The sequence below is a fragment of the Salvia hispanica genome, chromosome 6 (assembly GCF_023119035.1).
Source record: "Salvia hispanica cultivar TCC Black 2014 chromosome 6, UniMelb_Shisp_WGS_1.0, whole genome shotgun sequence".
Taxonomy (NCBI): Eukaryota; Viridiplantae; Streptophyta; class Magnoliopsida; order Lamiales; family Lamiaceae; genus Salvia; species Salvia hispanica.
Genome location: NC_062970.1, coordinates 43,654,964 through 43,674,189, shown reverse-complemented (window position 1 = coordinate 43,674,189; position 19,226 = coordinate 43,654,964). Strand labels below are relative to the sequence as shown.

The following is a 19,226-nucleotide window of genomic DNA, read 5'->3' as shown; positions in this document are numbered from 1 at the left end:
CTGCTCCAGTATTTCCCGCACCTGCCGCTCTATCTCGGTCTTCTGGAAATATGGGTAGCGCTACGGGCAAACGTTAATTGGTCGTGTCCCGGGCAACAAGTGGACTCGGTGGTCGAATGGACGGTTCGGAGGCATCCCCTGAGGCATACTGAAAATATCTCTGAACTCTTCCAACACCGCCGTTACCCCCGGCGGCAAATCCGTGGGAAACTCCTCGCGAGTAGCGCTCGGCGGCGCTGTCTCCTCTGGATCCAATAATAGAATCTCATAGCACTCCTGCGTCGAGGCTGCTGGGATCAGTGTAGATAACGCCTGCAGAGATGCCCGACGAGGCGGAGGATGGATCCCTTTTAGTATAATTGGCTTGTCACCCCGTGTAAACTCTAGTGTTTTCCCTGCAAAGTCTACTGTCACTTTCCCTAAGGATTCCAGCCAATCCATCCCCAGAATGATATCGTGGCCATACACTGGTAAGACGTGAAGATCGACCTTAAAAGTTGACCCATGTACCTCCAACCTCGTCTGCTTCGAGATGTGCGTGCACAACAGTGCTTCACCATTGCCTACAAACACCCTAAAAGGAGTGATGGGCGACAGCGGAAGGTGTAGCCGTTCCGCCACCCTCGGGTGCATAAAGTCCCTGTCGCTGCCCGTATCGATCAATATACCGACCTCCAAGGCATACTCCAACTCCGGATCCGACCTATCTTCGCCGTCTGCGTAGCAAAGGAGTCGTTGCTTACACACATGGCCCGTGACCCATTTTTCGGGGCAATGGTAACATAACCCCAGACGGGCACGTTCTGCCTTCTCTTCCTGAGATACCCTAATTTTAGGGAAATGAGCCTGGTCTGATGTGCACAGAGAAGGGCTCTGGATGGCGCCTGAGATACCCGGCTGAGATGATGGCTATGGTGCAGAAGCTCCTGGTTGCCCTCGCGGATCATGCGGTGGCCACGATCGCCGATTATTCTGAGGTGGCGGTCTTTCCGGCTGGGTGGCAGCAAATTCCAGCACTAAGGCCATGACCGCTGCCAGTGATGAAGGGCGCAATTCCGGTTTGAGACCCGCCACAAATATCGTGAACAACTCGGACTCTGGAATCCCTTGAATCTCGTCTGCGTCAACTTTGCCAATAGGCCAAAATAATTCTGAAAGCTCTGGGGGTCAAAACGGTGCTGCACGTCTTCCAGGAACTCTTGCCAAGTGACGAAATCGTTGTTTGCACAGTAATTGAAGACCCACTCCGACGCCGGTGGTTCGAATAACATCACCGCATAGTGTAGGTGATGGGCTTGCGGCATCATGAGATGATCGAAGTAATATTTCACTCTGGAGATCCAATTTGCTGCATCCGAACCGTGGTGGATCCATCTTCACCTTATGAGGTTTATCATACCCCGTCACCTATGGATTGAATCGTCGTGGTGGATCCCAACACGACGCCGGACGATCAAACTCCTGATCGTAATCGGTCGGGTGATTTCTAGTATATCGTGCACCAGGTGGATCCCAGCATGACGTCGTGCGTTCACCCCTGTCGCCGCGACCCCAGTCATCCCTACAGCGATCGCGCGGCCCACCAATAGGGTTTCTGTCACGATACCCCCGCTCTGTCACGAAATCTGAGTTTCTTCCAAAAATCAAGTTTGTCCAATCTGTCCAACACACGATCCAGCTTCCCACCCACGGACTCCTCGGAGAACGGTTCATCCTGGGGCGGTGGATAGGTTCCCCCTCATCCTGACTGAAACGTGGAAAGCCGCCCTGGTCGCGACGACCATCTGTTTTATACCGTCGCGACGATCCTTCTGAAAAATTATCTGGGCGCGAGGTGCCCCAAACTCCCTTCCCGTTGTTATTGTAGCGTCTCATGAGTGCACACGTGAAAGCACAAGATGTTAAGGTATTTTCCCCCTTAACAGCGGTCGGCGGCTTCGCGCGGCGACCGAACTAAATTACTGGCGCCCTGCAGCGGGTCGGCGGTTTGTAAACTGAGGCTGCGCGCGGGATTCTTCCCCGTCGGGCAGCGTCGAGTTTAGGGTTTTTGTGAGATACTTGTCGTGCAAGATTATTAGGGCAAAAAGATGTATATTATTCATTGAATTCCTTCTGACAAAATGCCCTATTTATAGATCTAAGGACCCTAGGGTTGGTTCGACCTAATACTATTCATCTCGGGAAAGAACCAACAAAAAAACCCCGAAACGGAGCTTATAATTACGCTCGACTCTTAAATCAATTATAAATAAAATATCAAAAAGAAATAATAAAAGGAAAGAAATAAAGTAAAGTATAAAACAAAAATAATGTCTCTTCTACTTTGGAACGTACTCGCCGAGCCTGTCTGGCGGACGTGCGTTCCTCTTTGGCTTCGATGTTGCAATGGACCTTTGCTCCTGCGCTGGCGCTACCTCCACCGCATTCGGCAACACTCCTCTTCATACTCATTATCGTCCTCCTGACCAGCTCCATCCAGCGTCGTCTCCTTCGAAGGATTGTGCGGTTGGGGCGTATCACTGAGGTATTTGATGCTGAGCTCCAGAATATAGAGAAGATACTGTGTTTTACTTGAGATACAAGAAAATATAAGCACATGCTCTATTATGTTCTTCTTTGATCCGTTTCTAGTTTGAACAAGTAGACACTTGGCAAAAATGTTCATTCTATTACTAAATAGAGATCGTCTATTCGGCCCACTATGATTCTAGCTTTTGATGACAATGGCCTGATTTCTATCGTAGTGGTGAAGTTGTTTCAGGTGACGGTCAAAAGCGATAGAAACTCATATGATTGCATCCTAAAACCAATCATAAGCTTATACTCTCTCCGGTCCCTGAAAATTTGTAACATATTTCCTTTTTCGTCCGTCCCTAAAAATTTGTCACCTTTCACTTTTACCATTTTTGGTAATGGACCCTTCATTCCACTAACTCATTCTCACTGACATTTAATTTTAAAACTAATATATAAAAGTATGACTCACATGCCACTAACTTTTTCAACCCACTTTCTATTACGTTTCTTAAAACCCGTGTCGGGTCAAATGGTGACAAAATTTGGGAGACGGAGGGAGAATGTGATTTTAGTTCTCCCTTTACACTGATGTGGGATAGTTGTGTTTTATTTATTATTTTCAATTGACAACAAAAAGAAGAATGTAAAGTCAGAGCAGGATGGTTTTGCATATAAAAATGATACTCCCTCCGTCCGCGAATAGGAGTCCCGTTTTTCCATTTTAGTCCGTACGCGAATAGGAGTCCCGGTTCACTTTTACCATAAATGGTAATAGAGTCCCACCTTCCACTAACTCATACCACTCACATTTCATTTAAAACTAATATATACAAATGAGATCCCTATCCCACTAACTTTTTTCCACTCACTTTTCTTAACATTTCTTAAAACTTGTGTCGCCCATAAATGAGACTCCTAATAGCTGACGGCGGGAGTAGTTTAGAATCTTGATTCTTGACTTTTTCTAAACCAATATTCATATTTTCCCAGAAAAGATATATCCAGTAATCATATTTATTCCTAGCATTCTTATAATTTTATTTTCCAACTAAAACTAGTGGCTAATCAAGAATTGTACAAACTCACAAATTAATTAACAGAATATATATTTATACTACCAATGAACAGAATATTAAAAAAATTAAAGACTTGATTGAGGACGATTTTCAGATTTGGTTTGGAGAATTTCTAAAAATATTACTACTTCCTCTGTTCCATAGTATAGAGTCATTTTGCCCTTTTGGTACGTTCCACAGTAGTAGAGTCATTTCCCTTTTTGGTAAAAGTCAACACATTTTTCCACACCTACTTTACTTTTTCTTACTTTATTCTCTCTACATTTCTCCACCTTTTTCATTTCCTACTTTATTCTTCATTTATTTAACCCACCTAACATAACTTTTTTTTAATCTCTGTGGCAAAAAGAAATGTCTCCACTACTATAGAACGGAGGGAGTACTGCTATACTGTGTAAAGACAAGTGATAGACGAATATTGAATTATTAAACAAAATGGCAAAGAAAAACATGGCTACTGCTTTACATTTCGACTGTTATTGATCGCACATTCCTTATCTATATATCCTTATCTCCGTATCTCGTATCCTTTATTCCTTCATTCTTCCCTTTTTTTGATATCTGAGTGCTGGCCAAATTGTTGCAATGGCAGAGGCAGCGGTGTCGATTGCTCTTGAAACCATCCGTGATTTGCTATTGGAAGAGGGACGGTTTTTAGCTGGTGTTGCCGATCAAGTCAAGGAGCTCGAGCGGCAGCTCAAAGAGATGAAGTGTTTCCTCAAAGACGCTGATAAACGACAACATGAAAGCAGTACGATCTTCAATTGGATCTCGGAGATCAGAGATCTCGTCTACAGATCTGAATCCGCCATTGAAAGACACGCAGCTTATCAAGTTTATTCAAGGAGAATAAGCCTCAGGCAGTTCGTGCGCAAATATTCCTGCATTTTGATAGATTGCAACTCACTCCACCAATTAGGCTCCGAGATTTCACAAATTACATCAAGTCTGGAGAGGATAAGCAAGGCTATGCAAGAAAACGGCATAAAAAGAAGCATAATCATGAATCCAAATGGAGAGCGGGAAAGCTCGGGTGGAAACAACATGTCAAGGAAGACTTTCCCCAATTTGGAGATGGGAGATTGCTTCATAGGCATGGAGGATGAGCTGAAGCAGCTGGTTCAATTCCTAGGGCAAGAAACAGAGGATCGAATTATATCTGTTTGGGGAATGGGAGGGTCAGGCAAGACCGCCATTGCCAAGAAGCTCTACAACGAGACAACCGACTTTGATCTCTCGGCATGGGTTTGCATTACTCAGCAATGTGAGAGTCGATCAGTTTGGGAGGATGTTTTGAGGCAACTAGAGATGAAGAACAAGAAGAAGAAGGGTGTTTCATGCCTGAATGACGAGCCACGAATGAGGGAGGAGGTTCCGAATCTGAGCAATTCAGAGTTGATTGAGAGACTATGTGAGATACAGATAGAGAAGCGATGTCTCATTGTTTTGGATGATGTTTGGGAGCTTGATCATTGGCGTGAGTTGAAGCATCCATTCATTGTTCAAAATTTGCGGAGCAAAATATTGGTGACAACACGGAAACAAAAGGTTGCAGAGATTGGATTGGCAGTGAAACATGGGCTCTTACATATGGACGCTGCTTTGGAACTACTCAAATACAAAGCATTTCGGCATGGAAATATTCCAGGTTAGCTTTACGTCACTCCATCTTGTAAAAATAGAGACTTTTCTAATGTGAAATTGATCTAGAAAAAGAAAAAATATCTAATGTTATCGTGCTAATTGGATAGAGAGACTTAAATCATTACTAGTGTATTGTAATGTAAGGGTGAAAAGAAATTGAAAATTAAAGTAGACTAATTTTGGTAGATGAACCAAAATGCCAAATATGAAACAAAATTAAAGTGGCAATTTTTTTTTGTTACAAGAATTAAGGAAGTTGCATTTAGTGAGTTAAAAAGAGATAAAATAAAGTAAAAAAAAAGTAAAGTAAGAATGAAAAAAGAGGGAAGTAGGAGAGAGAATAAAATAATTAACGTTAGATATAATTTTTTACCAAAAAAAAAATAAACTAACTTGAAACAATCCAAAACAGAACACAACTGGATTCATTTAGGATTGGCAGGAGTATTTTGCAGTACAAGGATCCACCTACTACATTTTCCTTTTTTTCTAAAAAATGGATAAGTAATTTTAAATTAAAGGTAAAGTGTACAAATATTTTAATTTTTGAATTAAGTCATGTAATATTTAATTTATTTTATAGGAATCATATAAAAACTAATTATTTATATCATAGAATTTATTTTAACAGAATATGAAAAATTAATGAAAGAAAAAAAATATTTCAACACAATAGCATAGCTATGTAACCGTGGAGAATAAATCATTTGGATTAAGTAGAAATCATAATAAAATATGCTATCGGAATAAGTAAAAATTTGACCGTATTAGTATATTTTCAAAAACAAATCAGCTCACACAATTATTTAGATTAATATAATAGGAGTAAAGAGCAAAGAAAGAGAGTGAAATGTTAGAAACAATGGGATAAAATTCCCAAGCCGTGTACAGGCGGTACTCTAACTATTACAATTGAAGGAAGATAACAACAATAAGTGAAATGAAAATTACAACGGAAATAATAAAACAAACCAAACTAAGTCGAGTCGAGGGAAGCCCTCTTTCCGCAAGACAAATTACGCCCCGGCTAGTGCTCACGGAATGACGTATTGCTCCCAAAGATAAAACGACTTCCTCCTAGTGTGTAAAAACACCTCAAACCCGCTAGGCACTGGCGAAACTTGATGGAGTTCCGAGAATCAAGCTATGCAATGCTTCTATGAATGCACGCTATGATGTAGAGAGCTAGAGAAAGTAGAGAGTGTATGTTGTGGTGTTTTCTCCACTCCAAGATCAAACCTATTTATAGGCTAGAGAAAGCACTTGAAAGACCTTGCAATCAAGATTATCTCTTAATGCATTTGTGGGTTACCTAAGATGAAAGGCCATAGGTCTTGGCCACCTCAAAGGTCTCCCATATTTTTCACATGTTTTTTCCACAATTCCCCACATTGGTTAGAACACTGCAAGCTCAAACCAACACAAGACGTGTATGCATGCATGCAGACTCTTTGCTCAATCCTCAAGAAACAATATTGCATTTGGAATAGTAGCTTGGTGCTTTGAACTTTCCATAGTCAACACTATCGGGCATACCGGCGGCCTGGTGGACGTGATGCCTTGAACCATTCCTCCTTGGTGTATACCGAGACAATAATATTGACACAATACTATTTACAAACTCATCAGTTCTCACGTTTGTGTCCTTTACTGTCCATGGAACACCACTTTAGATTTATAAGTGATTCACATGTTGAAGTGGCCCACACTTCTCCACTTATATAGGTGATTCTTTTCCAAGGTATCCTGCAATACCTACCTCCTCGATGTTTCTAAGAATCATTAAAAGTCAAAACTTAGCCTCTTACCACATACAGGTTATAACACTCAATGTTTTCTAAAGAATGGGTGAAGATTAAAAATCTTCCGAGCGTTATAACTAGAATCATATAACTTTGTTTTCCCATTGAACCAAGCCCTTGGGATCTCCAATCGTATGGTTGGGTTACCACTATAATCATCTTTTAAGATGTCGTTTTCAGTCTCATTCCTTTTAGCAATTTATGCATTTGATCACGGTTTAAACTTTTCATTACTGGATCTGCTAAGTTATCCACTGACCTTACATAGTCAAATGCGATAACACCACTTGTGATCAACTGCCTTACGGTATTATGTCGCCGACGAATATGTCGAGACTTACCATTGTACAAGCCACTATGTGTTCTTCCTATAGCTGCTAGGCTATCACAGTGTATCACTACTGGCGGCACTGGCTTCTTCTAACATGGAATATCTTCTAGAATGTTTCTAAGCCACTCGGCTTCTTCCCCTGCTTTTTCTAAAGCGATAAACTCAGATTCCATGGTGGATCGAACTATACACGTCTGTTTCGTTGACTTCCACGAAACAGCTCCACCCCCCACAGTGAACACATACCCATTCGTTGAAAACAAGTCTTTTGAATCAGAGATCCAATTTGTATCACAGTAATCTTCAAGTACTTGGGGATATCTTCTGTACTGCAAATCAAAGTTAAGAGTATACTTCAAGTATCTCAAAATCCTATGTAGAATTTCCAATATTCCTTGCTTGGGTTGCTCGTAAATCGGCTCAACTTATTCACTATACACGCAAGATTTGGTCGGGTGCAGTTTATGATAAACATCAAACTCCCTATGAACCTTGCATATTCTTCTTGAGCTACAAGCTCACCCATGTGCTTACTCAAATGCACGTTGGGTTCCAATGGAGTCTTAGCTGACTCACAATCAATCGAGTGAAACTTCTCAAGTACTTTCTCAGCATAATGAGATTGTGTCAAAGCAATTCCCTCATGATTCCTTTTAATCTTGATTCCGAGAATCCCATCAGCTAGACCCATATCTTTCATGTCGAAATTTCTCTTCAACATATTTTTTGGTTTCGTTGATAATGGCACTATTACTGCCCATGATCAACATATCATCCACATAAAGACACACAATAACAAAACCGTTATCAGTGTTCTTAATGTAAACACACTTATCACACTCGTTGATAGTGAACCCATTTGAGAACATCACATTATCAAACTTCAAGTGTCATTGCAAAGGCGCTTGTTTTAACCCTTACAGAGACCTCACTAGTTTGCATACCTTCCTTTCTTGGCCATGTACTACAAACCCTTCAGGTTGCTCTATATAAATTTCTTCTTCCAATTCACCATTCAGAAATGCAGTTTTCACATCCATTTGGTGAATATCAAGATTGTGCAAAGCAGTAATCGCAAGCAGCATCCGAATAGAAGTGATTCTCGTAACGGGTGAATATGTGTCGAAGAAGTTATATCCTTCTTGCTTCTTAAAGCCTTTCACAACTAGGCGAGCTTTGTACTTTTCAATAGTACCATCAATTTTATATTTCCTTCTCAGGATCCACTTGCACCCTAAGTTCTTACAGCCTTCTGGCAAGTCCACTAACACCCATGTGTTATTTCTCATAATTGATTGAATTTCACTATTGATCGCTTCTTGCCAGAATGACGCATCTGGGCCAGACAACGCTTCTGCCAACGATTTTGGTTCGTCATCCAACATAAAAGTTATGAAGTCGGGACCAAATATCTTGGCAACTTTAACTCTTTTACCACGTCTTGGTTCTACATCCTCAGGACTTGACCTCGTCCTTTTTGGAGGATTAGAGCTAGTGGATTCATCCATCATTCTTTCACTCGAACGATCCTCCTGCCTCTTGCAAGGGTACACATTCTCGAAGAATATAACATTTCTTGATTCAATTGTTGTTCCTTCAGTCACGCCAAGCACAACTGACTTATGGACTAGGAAACGATAGACACTACTGTTAAGTGCATGGCCAATAAAGATGCAATCGACTGTTTTAGGGCCTATTGCAACTTGTTTCGGAGGCGGCACTTCTACCTTTGCTAAACACCCCCACACTTTGAGGTATGTGTATGAAGGTTTCTTTCCCTTCCACAATTCATAAGGAGTCACATCCCTATTTTTGAGTGGAATCTTATTCAAGATGTAATTTGCGGTTAGCAAAGCTTCCCCCCACATGTTCTGGGGTAAACCTGAATTAATCAACAAAACATTCATCATCTCTTTCAGTGTTCGATTTTTGCGTTCAGCAACACCATTTGACTGAGGAGAATATGGAGCTGTGGTTTGGTGAATTATACCACTAGCATGGCATAATTCAGCAAACGACGCTACCTACTCACCACCTCTATCACTTCGAACACACTTAATTCGACAATTAAGTTGATTTTCGACTTCATTTTTGAAGTCTTTAAACGCTTCAATTGCCTCATCTTTACTTCTTAATAAGTAAATGTAACAATGCCTTGTGCAATCATCTATAAATGTGATGAAATACTTTTTACCACCTCTTGTTTGCACAAATTTCAAATCATATATGTCTGTATGGATTAACTCAAGAGGTTTTGTGCTTCGTTCTACCGAATGGAACAACAACTTAGCCATTTTGGCTTCAACACACACTTCACATCTTTCTTGTAAGTTAAACTTATCAACTTTTAGTAAATTAAGATTTACTAATCTTTTTATAGCATTTAGATTTACATGTCCCAATCTATTATGCCATAAATCAGAGCTCTTAAGCAAATAAGAGGATGCATCATCTTCCTTATTGCTTACTCATTTTCCACGGTGAATGACCGTAACATTCAGCTCAAAAAGCCCATTCACTAGGTGACCTTCACCTATGAACTTTCCATACTTGGTTAATATAACCTTTTCAAAGTCAAATTCTAGTGAAAATCCATGATTTACTAGAAGTGAGCCTGACACCAAATTATTTCGGATGTCTGGGACATGCAGCACATCCTTGAGGGTAAGAACCTTTCCAGATCCTAATTTTAGGGACACATTACCCACACCAACCACCTCAAAAGAGGGTTGGTTTCCCATGCGTACATTTCTACCTCCAACAGATTTGTAAGTATAAAAAACGCTTCTCTTGGAGCACACATGACTTATGGCACCCGTATCAACAAACCATTCATTTGGATTGTTACCATGGTTCACGTCGGAAACCATTGCGACCACCCCGTGATATTTATTGTTTATAACAACACGTTCAAATAATTTGCACAATATTGTCTCCAATAATAAGTACACAATTGTATTGAACCATATGTGCATTGGTATATCCAACAACCTATGCATCCCAATTACTACTACCAAGTCTAAATTAGTCTTGCTTGTCTAATGACAAACGATAAACACAATTCTCAAGAGAATAGATTTCAAGCAATTAACCACTTAATTGCGCATCAACATTGCGACTGTTTGTTGCTTCATTCCAGCTTTGAATTTCATGTTTCCTCCAACTTCGATGGGCATAATCCCGTCTTAGAAGAGTACACTAATTTGTCTTGCCATTGTTAGAAATAATGGGATAAAATTCTCAAGCCGTGTACAGGTGGTACTCTAACTATTACAATCGAAGGAAGATAACAACAATAAGTGGAATGAAAATTACAACGGAAATAATAAAACAAACCGAACTATAAGTCGAGTCGAGGGAAGCCCTCTTTCCGCAAGACAAATTACGCCCCGGCTAGTGCTCACGGAATGGCGTATTGCCCCCAAAGATAAAACGACTTCCTCCTAACGTGTAGAAGCACCTCAAACCCGCTAGGCACCGGCGAAACTTGATGGAATTCCGAGAATCGGGCTAGAGAAAGTAGAGAGTGTATGTTGTGGTGTTTTCTCCACTCCAAGATCAAACCTATTTATAGGCTAGAGAAAGCACTTGAAAGGCCTTGCAATCAAAATTATCTTTTAATACATTTGAGGGTTACCTAAGATGAAAGGCCATAGGTCTTGGCCACCTTAAAGATCTTCCATATTTTTCACATGTTTTTTACACGTAAAAATGCAGGAAAGAGATTATGTTGAAAATTGGTTTTCTATCATAAATATAGATGTACTTATCCACCATAGTACTAGTACGAGTACTATATAATGTAAAAGTGGATCTCTTCCAATTTCCTAGAGCCACTGCATTTTGTGTAATTCTATAGGCTAATTTTATAGGCCTTTTTATTTACTACTACTATTAGTTATTCTAACTGACCAATGTTAAATCAACTGGCTATTTTCTTTTATTTGTTTTATTAAAGACCAATCTTATGTTTCAATAATATAAGTCGCAGGAGATCAACTTTACTAAAAAAAATCATGTTCCTATTATAATCCTTTAGTCCACAAAATAATGTTCATAGTTGCGATCAGTACGAAATAATGTCCACATTTGCTTTGTTCTTTTATAGTAAATAGATACCACTTTCCACTAATTACTCATTATCATCACATTCTATTATAGAATCAGTGTATAAAAATTGGATTTGCACTCTATTAATATTTTTCAACTCACTTTTCTACACTTTTTTTACTCATTCCATGTTAAAATGAGTTTTTAAATCGTAAATGGACAAAATAGTATATTTACAAGTCCTGCTCTTAAGTGAGTTTTGGAATATGGTTTCAATAATAAATTATCTAGTATATTTACTAGTCGCATTTTTGCGTATTTATTTTGTGAGTTTTGGGATATGGTTCCACAGAAGAAATGTTACCTCCTCAATCCGCCATTATGAGTCTCATTTAAGTTTAACACGAATTTTAAGAAATACAGGAGAAAGTGAGTGAAAAAAGGTAAAAGAGTGTAGGATCCATTTTTATATACAATTAGTTTTATAATAAAATGTGAGTAAAATGAGTTAGCCCACGCGTTATGCGCGACACATAATATTTTTATTCTACTATTAATTAGACATTCTGAATAAATTAAATAAAATAAAATAACATCATTTTATTAACTTAAAGAATAAAAAATAATAGTAATACTATATAGTAGCAATATATTAAATAATTACAGATATAAAATTAAACAAATTTTAAATCAAAATAAAATGAAAATATTTGTTACAAATTTTGTAAATTTACCATTGCTTATAAATTGTTAAAAAATAAAGTGATTTGATAAATTATTTTGAGTAGTTTGTTTATAAGCTTATTTTGCCAAATATTTTGAAATAGTAATTTTTAAGGTCTTGAACAATTTGTAACTTGTTTTAAAATTCTTATAAGAACACTTTCTTAGTCAATTGCACTATTCAATTGATTGTCATTTATTATTACTTAAAATATGCAGACTTTGCATTGGAAGAAGAATTTGAAAAAATTGGGAAAGAAATGGTGCAGAAATGTGGGTATTTGCCATTGGCAATTTGTTTACTCGGTGGGGTTTTGAGAGAGAAAAAATCGATTGTTGAGTGGGAATCAGTAAATGAGCACATCAAAGCAGCCATATACGGAGTTGAAGAGCAGATTGATGGAGTGCTTAATTTAAGCTATGAAAGTCTACCCTATTATTTGAAGCCTTGCTTTATGTATATGGGTATTCTTCACGAGGATGAAAACATACTTACTTGGGAGCTATATAGCATGTGGATTGCACAAGGCATGATTTCATATGAGAATATTGGAGACAAGGAGGATACTTTAATGGATATCGCTGAGTTATACTTAAGTGAGTTAGCCTCCAGGTCCATTGTTCAGGTTGAAATTTATTATGATTATGATGTAGCAAGTAGAAATTTTAAGTATAAGACATGCAAACTTCATGATGTAGTACGAGAACTATGTTTGAAATTGGGAAAAAGGGAGCATTTTGGTGTGCAGAGTTTGGAGTATAAAGGTGGGAAACTTAGTACCTTACTACGGGAAGCTTCGTCGGATATGAAAATACAACATTTAGCTATTCATTTCAGAAGTGAAGTCGAGCATGAGCATATAGTTTCTTGTGGAAAAGATATTACGGAGCATATAAGGTCTGTTCAATACCCTTGATTTGAGGTATTCAAACAATGTTGAAGTTCCAAATGTTTTTAAGGAGATGTTGCGATTAAAACACTTGACTCTTCCTGTCTATGGAGATGAAAACATTAGAGATTATCGACTAAGATTGGACGAGGGAGTATATGAGTTGGAGACTCTATTTTGCTTTGATAGTAGATGTCATGAACTTAAATGTATGGACAAAATGAAGAATCTCCGACGTTTTATGGCAATAATACACGATAATGATAGCTTGTCAGCTATCATGAATGGCATTATGAACTGGAACAAGATAAGCGATTGTTGTGTTTCCATTGAAGGAAGTTGCGACTTAACAGGTGAGCGAATGCTGGAGAAGGCTTTGACATGTCCCAATCTTTATGAATTGATTATTAATTCAAAAATAGGGAAGGCGCTGGCAGAGTGCGGGAGTGATTTGTTGAGCTCGAAACTTAGGCAGTTGGATCTGTCTGATTCTGAGATTGAGGATGATCCAATGGGGATACTGGGAAAGCTTCCTTGCTTGATACAATTGGAATTAGGTCCGGAGTCATTTGTTGGGGAGGAGATGACGTGTCCAGAAAATAGTTTTCTTCGCCTCAAGGAGCTAGAATTAATAGGTTTACCGAAGTTGAGGATGTGGAGAGTGGAGGCAGGAGCCATGCCCCTTCTCTCTCAATTAAAGTTCGAAGAATGTTCTTGTCTAGAGATGATGCCAGAGGGATTGAGTGGCATTTCTTCCCTTCAGACTCTTGTAATTGAAGGAATGCCAAAATTGAAAGAAAGGGTATCAGCATCAGGACATGATTTCCACAAAGTCCGCCATGTCCCTTCAATTCTTATCAAGGACTAGTAATATTCACCCAGGTATCTCATTTTTTAATATTTCCTTTCTTCAATTTTGATGTTTTATGCGTTTTATGCAAAAATATTGTATATTCTTTTATCCTGTTAAGTTAGGCATAGTTATTTTTTCTTGAAATTGCTATTAAGCCAAAACACATCTGTCTCCTAGTAATATTTTTACTTGCCATGTATTTGCAAATCACAACTAATAATCTTATCTCCTTAGGGTAACACAATCTAAAGTTTTAACTGAGGTAAATATGTTGCCCTTTGTGATACAGATATATCTAAGGATATATGATATATCTATAGAATATCTCCAATATCTCTATTGTTATTTTATTATATCTTTTCCATATTATTATTTTCTATTCACCAAGTTAGGTTCACCAAGTTAGGTTATTCATAGGAGTATTATAAATAGGACATATTATTATTCTCATAATTAAATCAAAGAAATACAATTACCTTTATCTTATTTTTATTGCTTATTTTAATTCGGTATTGATCTTGATTTGATCGACGGGCAAAGCTCCCGCGACTACCCCGTCTACCTTTTATCCCTCCGACAATCGCCTCTGCGACGCCGGAATCTTGTTAAGAGAAATCTTCTCTTAACACTTTGTCACTAGAACTAGCAGAACATTAGTTTCAACAAATCGCTAAGTTCTGTTCTTTTTTATTTCATTTTTCGTTTCATTAATCATTTAAAATTCTTATAATTCTTTTATCCTGCTAAATTAGGCATAGTCTCTAAAATAATGCATGATTACAAGATCTTGGTTCATTTGAGACTTATAAGCTATTAAAATTTATTTGGCAAAGTATAATCATGAACTCCAAATCTCTAATGCCATCATTATGTTTTTATTTTCATTCAGTAGCATCATTGTATATTATGGTGGTTGAGCAACTTGGAGAGCAACTGATTGATTATCACTACCACTTTTGGTGCTCAATAAAAACAGTTTACCTTTCTCTAAAGGCTACATTCCTTGCTAAGGTTTTGTTGAAGCTCAACTCGTTGTAAGATACTACTCCTAGTATAGTTGTGTTTGAATTGATATTATTGATGGTCTGTAATAACTCATACGTTGTAAGTGAAAAATTATATAATTGTGTTTGTGTTGAATTCGATTTGTATTGAGTTGAAATTGATAGTCTGTAATAACTCAAATGTTGAAAGTGAAGTATTGTATGATTGTGTTTGGGTTGAATTTGATTTGTATTGAATTGCTTGATTGCATTTTATTTAAAAGTCAATCCTTTTGTAGGAGTATTGGACACATTTCATTTTCTACTTTTTATAAGAGAATTGGTCATGAGATCGAACAGACATTAATTCTACTGTCTAGCTTACTTCTATAAAATGTCAAGCACTTTAATATTGTGATTGACTCAATTCTTAAAAAAAACTATATGACACGTGGGGAGAACTCAATCTCAGTCAATAATTTTGTAGCCCAATACTTTAGTTAAGTAATTTTTCACTCCTCTAGATTATGCATTTGCAAATGAGTAGCAATCATCAACTATTTCTTGATTGTTTAAGTAACTATATTTACACCGACAAAGCTAAAAAATCTGTTGTGGATCTCTTGTAACTTGTTCATTGGGCTGTCACTAATTTCAAAGTTGAGAATTCGGTAGCTGCAAATTCAGTTAAAAATTATAAAGCTAAGAGTATCCCCAGTGGTGGCCCTCTTGGGCATGCCCAAGCCACCATTTCTTGGGCATGCCCAACAAAGTTGACCCTGTCTTTGAAAACTTGGCCAATACAATGGTGGCCCTCCGAACCACTAATTAAAATTATTTTCTTAACATTTTTTGTTAAATTTTAATTTTAGCTATAATAAAAATTATTTGCCTATAATAATTAAAACACATAGTGCATAACTAAAATAAAAATAATTATAAAAAATTTTCGCTGTATTATTATAAAAGGGAAAATTATACTCCCTCCATAGTAACATGGGCGTTTTTCCATTTCCGTCCGTTCCATAGTAATAGAGTCATTTCTCTTTTTAGTAAAAGTTAACACATTTTTTCACACCTACTTTACTCTCTCTTACTTTTTTATCTCTTCATCTCTCTACCTTTTTCATTTTCCACTTTTTTCTCTCTTTACTTAACTCACCTAACACAACTTTTCTTAATCTCCGTGCCGAAAAGTTTTGCCTCCATCACTATGGAACGGAGGGAGTACAACGAAAATTTTCGATACAACACAGAGAACCCATATCACGCTGCGCCACCTCCTCTACGGTTCCAGACCTCTTCAACCAAATTAGCCTGCAGTGTTGAATGTGATATTTCACTCCGCATATCGGTGTGGCGCTGAATCAAGTATTCATTACTGCGTGGAACACCTATCTGCAGGGGAGGGGTTGCAATACCGTGACTTGTGCTAGTACCATCTTCTGGTGCCCAACGCTCTGCAGCAAAGCCTTCATCATCTATTATCATATTGTGCAATATGATACACGCAGTCATGATGTCTGCGACATCATTTTCGTGCCATAGTCGAACCGGGCACCGTAGAATGGCCCATCGCGCTTGGAGGACTCCAAAAGCCCGCTCAGCATCCTTCCTAGCACCCTCTTGTTTTTTTGCAAAATAGGTCTGCTTCGACTCTAAAAGCCCGCTCAACATCCTTCCTAGCATCCTTATGGGCAGTCATTTCGCTCATCTGTAGATATTTGTCGAACATGTCAGCATGCCCGACATAGGCAAGCGTACATGTTTTGCACTGGCACCAGGGCTTGTTGTTCATTTTTTTCTTTAACTTGTTTCACCAAATCTGCAAGTTGTAGTTGGAGCTGTTGGACTACCGGATCTGGATGTGGTGCATTGTTCTCTCCGTTGTCCGCCATTGTTACTGCAACAAGAATAGGCGGTTCTCTCTTATGAGGCGAAAGTGATCGCCTTTGGTTGAGCCTTCTCTGAGCGTTTCTCCTTCGATTGGATGCTTCGATCTCAGGATCGAATAACTCTAATGGTTGCCCCTTAGAGCGAGTGAGCATACAACCTGAAAAGAAAAACACGAAAGTGAGAATAACTCAAAAAGAAAAGAAAAATAAAGCAAGTAAAATCTAAATTAGTAATCTTAATTTTTATCACGATATTAGGCTATAGTAACACAAAATTGTCCCCGGCAACGGCGCCAAAAACTTGACTCAACTTATTTTTAACACAAGTATACCCGCAAGTGTACGGGGCTAATGTAGCAAATAGTAAGCAAAGAGTATCGTATCCACAGAGACAATGAGTACCAACCTAATTACCACGAACCAACCTCAACTACTATCTAGATAAATAGGATTTTTGGGTCTTTTAAATCTATTTAAAAGCAAGGTAAAAACAATTAAAAACAAATAGAGAACTAAAGCAAATAAGAGAAAACGGATGTAGATCAAGGATGAGAAGGTAGAATCCTACGGGATCGATAACAACTATCCTATGCTCAACTAACTTCCTAACTATGCCAACAAAGGGTCTCAAGGGTTATTAAGCTATCACTAAGGTAAAACTATATCTTTTCTCAAAGCATATAATTTGTAGATTGCTACCTAGAACCGAAGTCTCATTCCTAGAACTGAGGCAACAACTCCTAATAGCTCCTAAGATATTTAGCTTCATTCAAAGGCTCAAATCTCTCGATTATATTGGCAAAGACGTCAATTTCTTCTCTTTTAAATTAAACTACTCACTTCTCAGTTCTTGTAGTAAAATCCACATGCATTTATAAGGTGATCAGTCAAATAAACGTATAAGCACAGAAGAAATCAAAATAACCACATGAGCCAAGGCATAGAAAAAGGAAATCAATTAAACATAAGAATCATTGTATCTCCCCCGTAGAACTCTACAAAGGATTTAGCTACTCATGTTCATCACAAAAGTCAAAGAAATATTCAAAGAAATATTCAAAAACATTGTTTGAACAAGAATAAAACTAAAAGTAGAAACTCCTAGAATTGGATTGGGCGGATTGGAGGTCTCGTCTTCAATCTTGCGATGAACACTAGTCCTCTGCTCGTTCTTCTCTTCTTCCTAGGTGAAAAAGTAGTATTTTTGGGGTTGAAGGCGTGTAGAATGTTGTAGGAGGCGTCCCATGCACATTAGGTTAAATAGGGCTCGAAATTTCCTTGTTTGGATCTGTCGGCCGAACCTGGCGGGTCGCCAGGTTCGTTGTACGGTGAAGCTGGCGAGTCGCCAGCTGCTCTCGGCAATTCTGGGCGAAGGACCTGGCGAGTCGCCAGGTTGGTATTGATGCGAAGCTGGCGAGTCGCCAGCCTCGTGCTGCAATTTCGTCCTTTTCCACCTTTCGCCATTTAAGCTCATTTTCGACCCTTTTTCTACACATTCTTCACAAAATGGTCAAAATACCAATAACGTAGAGAAGTAGCTATAAACCATGTCTCAAAATACACAATATACGATCAAATTCAAGTAAAACTACCCTCTAAAATCATGTTAAATCCAAGTGAATCAGCTGCCTAATTGCCACAGTGCACTTCTGATATGTAGACAATTCGGGTCGACCGGTGGCATCATGACGCAAGGTGAAGCACATGTACCGCTGAGACAAACACGTCGCAATATGGATAAAGAGTTGTTGCGACATTCTGAATCACCGACGGAAAATCTCTGGCGGATAACAGGGGTTATGCCGAAGTAGTCTTCCATCAACCGCTGGTCGGCCCCGGCATGGTCACGGTTGATATACCACCGATGATAGATCGGCCGAGGGACGGCCGCCGCCGCCGCCTCCTCCTCGTCGGCTTCAGCTTGCACCGCTGCAACTAGTTCATCGAACTCGTGATCAATCGCTCGTTGAAAACTTTCATCTTCGGAATCCATGTTTTGAAACTAAATTGAAAGCAATTTGAAAGAGTGAAGTTTGATTTGGGGTAAAAAAAATGGAGGAAAAATGATGAATATATAAAAAATTTTGAAAAATAAAAAGTAAAAAATTTATCGGAATGCCCAAGGGCCGCGACTCTCGGCCCCTGCAGTGGAGAGCTAAGTCGCGCGCCTAAGGGCCTCGGCCAGGCCGAGAGCTCGGCTCTCTCTCGTCCACCCCCTAGGGCCGTCTCCTCCTTGCGCCTCGGTAGTGGGGAGCCGCGCCTGGGCCGACTCTGGGCCAAGGGCCGCGGCCCTCCCACTATGGACACTCTAAATAGTTGACAAACTCATAGTTTAGGATGTTTAGGTTAGTGATTAACACAAGTTGTTGGATAATTTGGTATAAAGTCTAGGTTTCATCCACTTATTTGCTATTTATAGAGCTAGCAAGTTTGTCGAAGCCTTGATGCAAAAACATGTATAA

The 19,226-nt window shown here is 38.9% G+C and overlaps 2 protein-coding genes across 2 annotated transcripts in view; both read left to right on the top strand.

Moving 5' to 3' along the window:
• The window catches only part of LOC125195888 (probable disease resistance protein RF9), a 48,102-nt gene that overhangs the window by 11,414 nt on the left and 17,462 nt on the right, over nt 1-19,226 (top strand). The window lies entirely within an intron of this gene.
• On the top strand, nt 4,156-15,108 carry LOC125195889 (putative disease resistance protein At1g50180). Its single transcript, XM_048094165.1, has 3 exons — nt 4,156-5,241; nt 12,363-13,915; nt 14,776-15,108. The coding sequence occupies exons 1-2, from the start codon at nt 4,179-4,181 to the stop codon at nt 13,058-13,060; spliced, it is 1,761 nt and encodes a 586-aa protein (XP_047950122.1). The 5' UTR covers nt 4,156-4,178; the 3' UTR covers nt 13,061-13,915; nt 14,776-15,108.

Bases quoted from the DNA above. Each gene is read 5' to 3' on its own strand.
- LOC125195889 (XM_048094165.1), top strand. From the start codon at position 4,179: ATGGCAGAGGCAGCGGTGTCGATTGCTCTTGAAACCATCCGTGATTTG. The intron at 5,242-12,362 runs GTTAGCTTTACG...TAAAATATGCAG, and splicing joins TCGGCATGGAAATATTCCAG to ACTTTGCATTGGAAGAAGAA.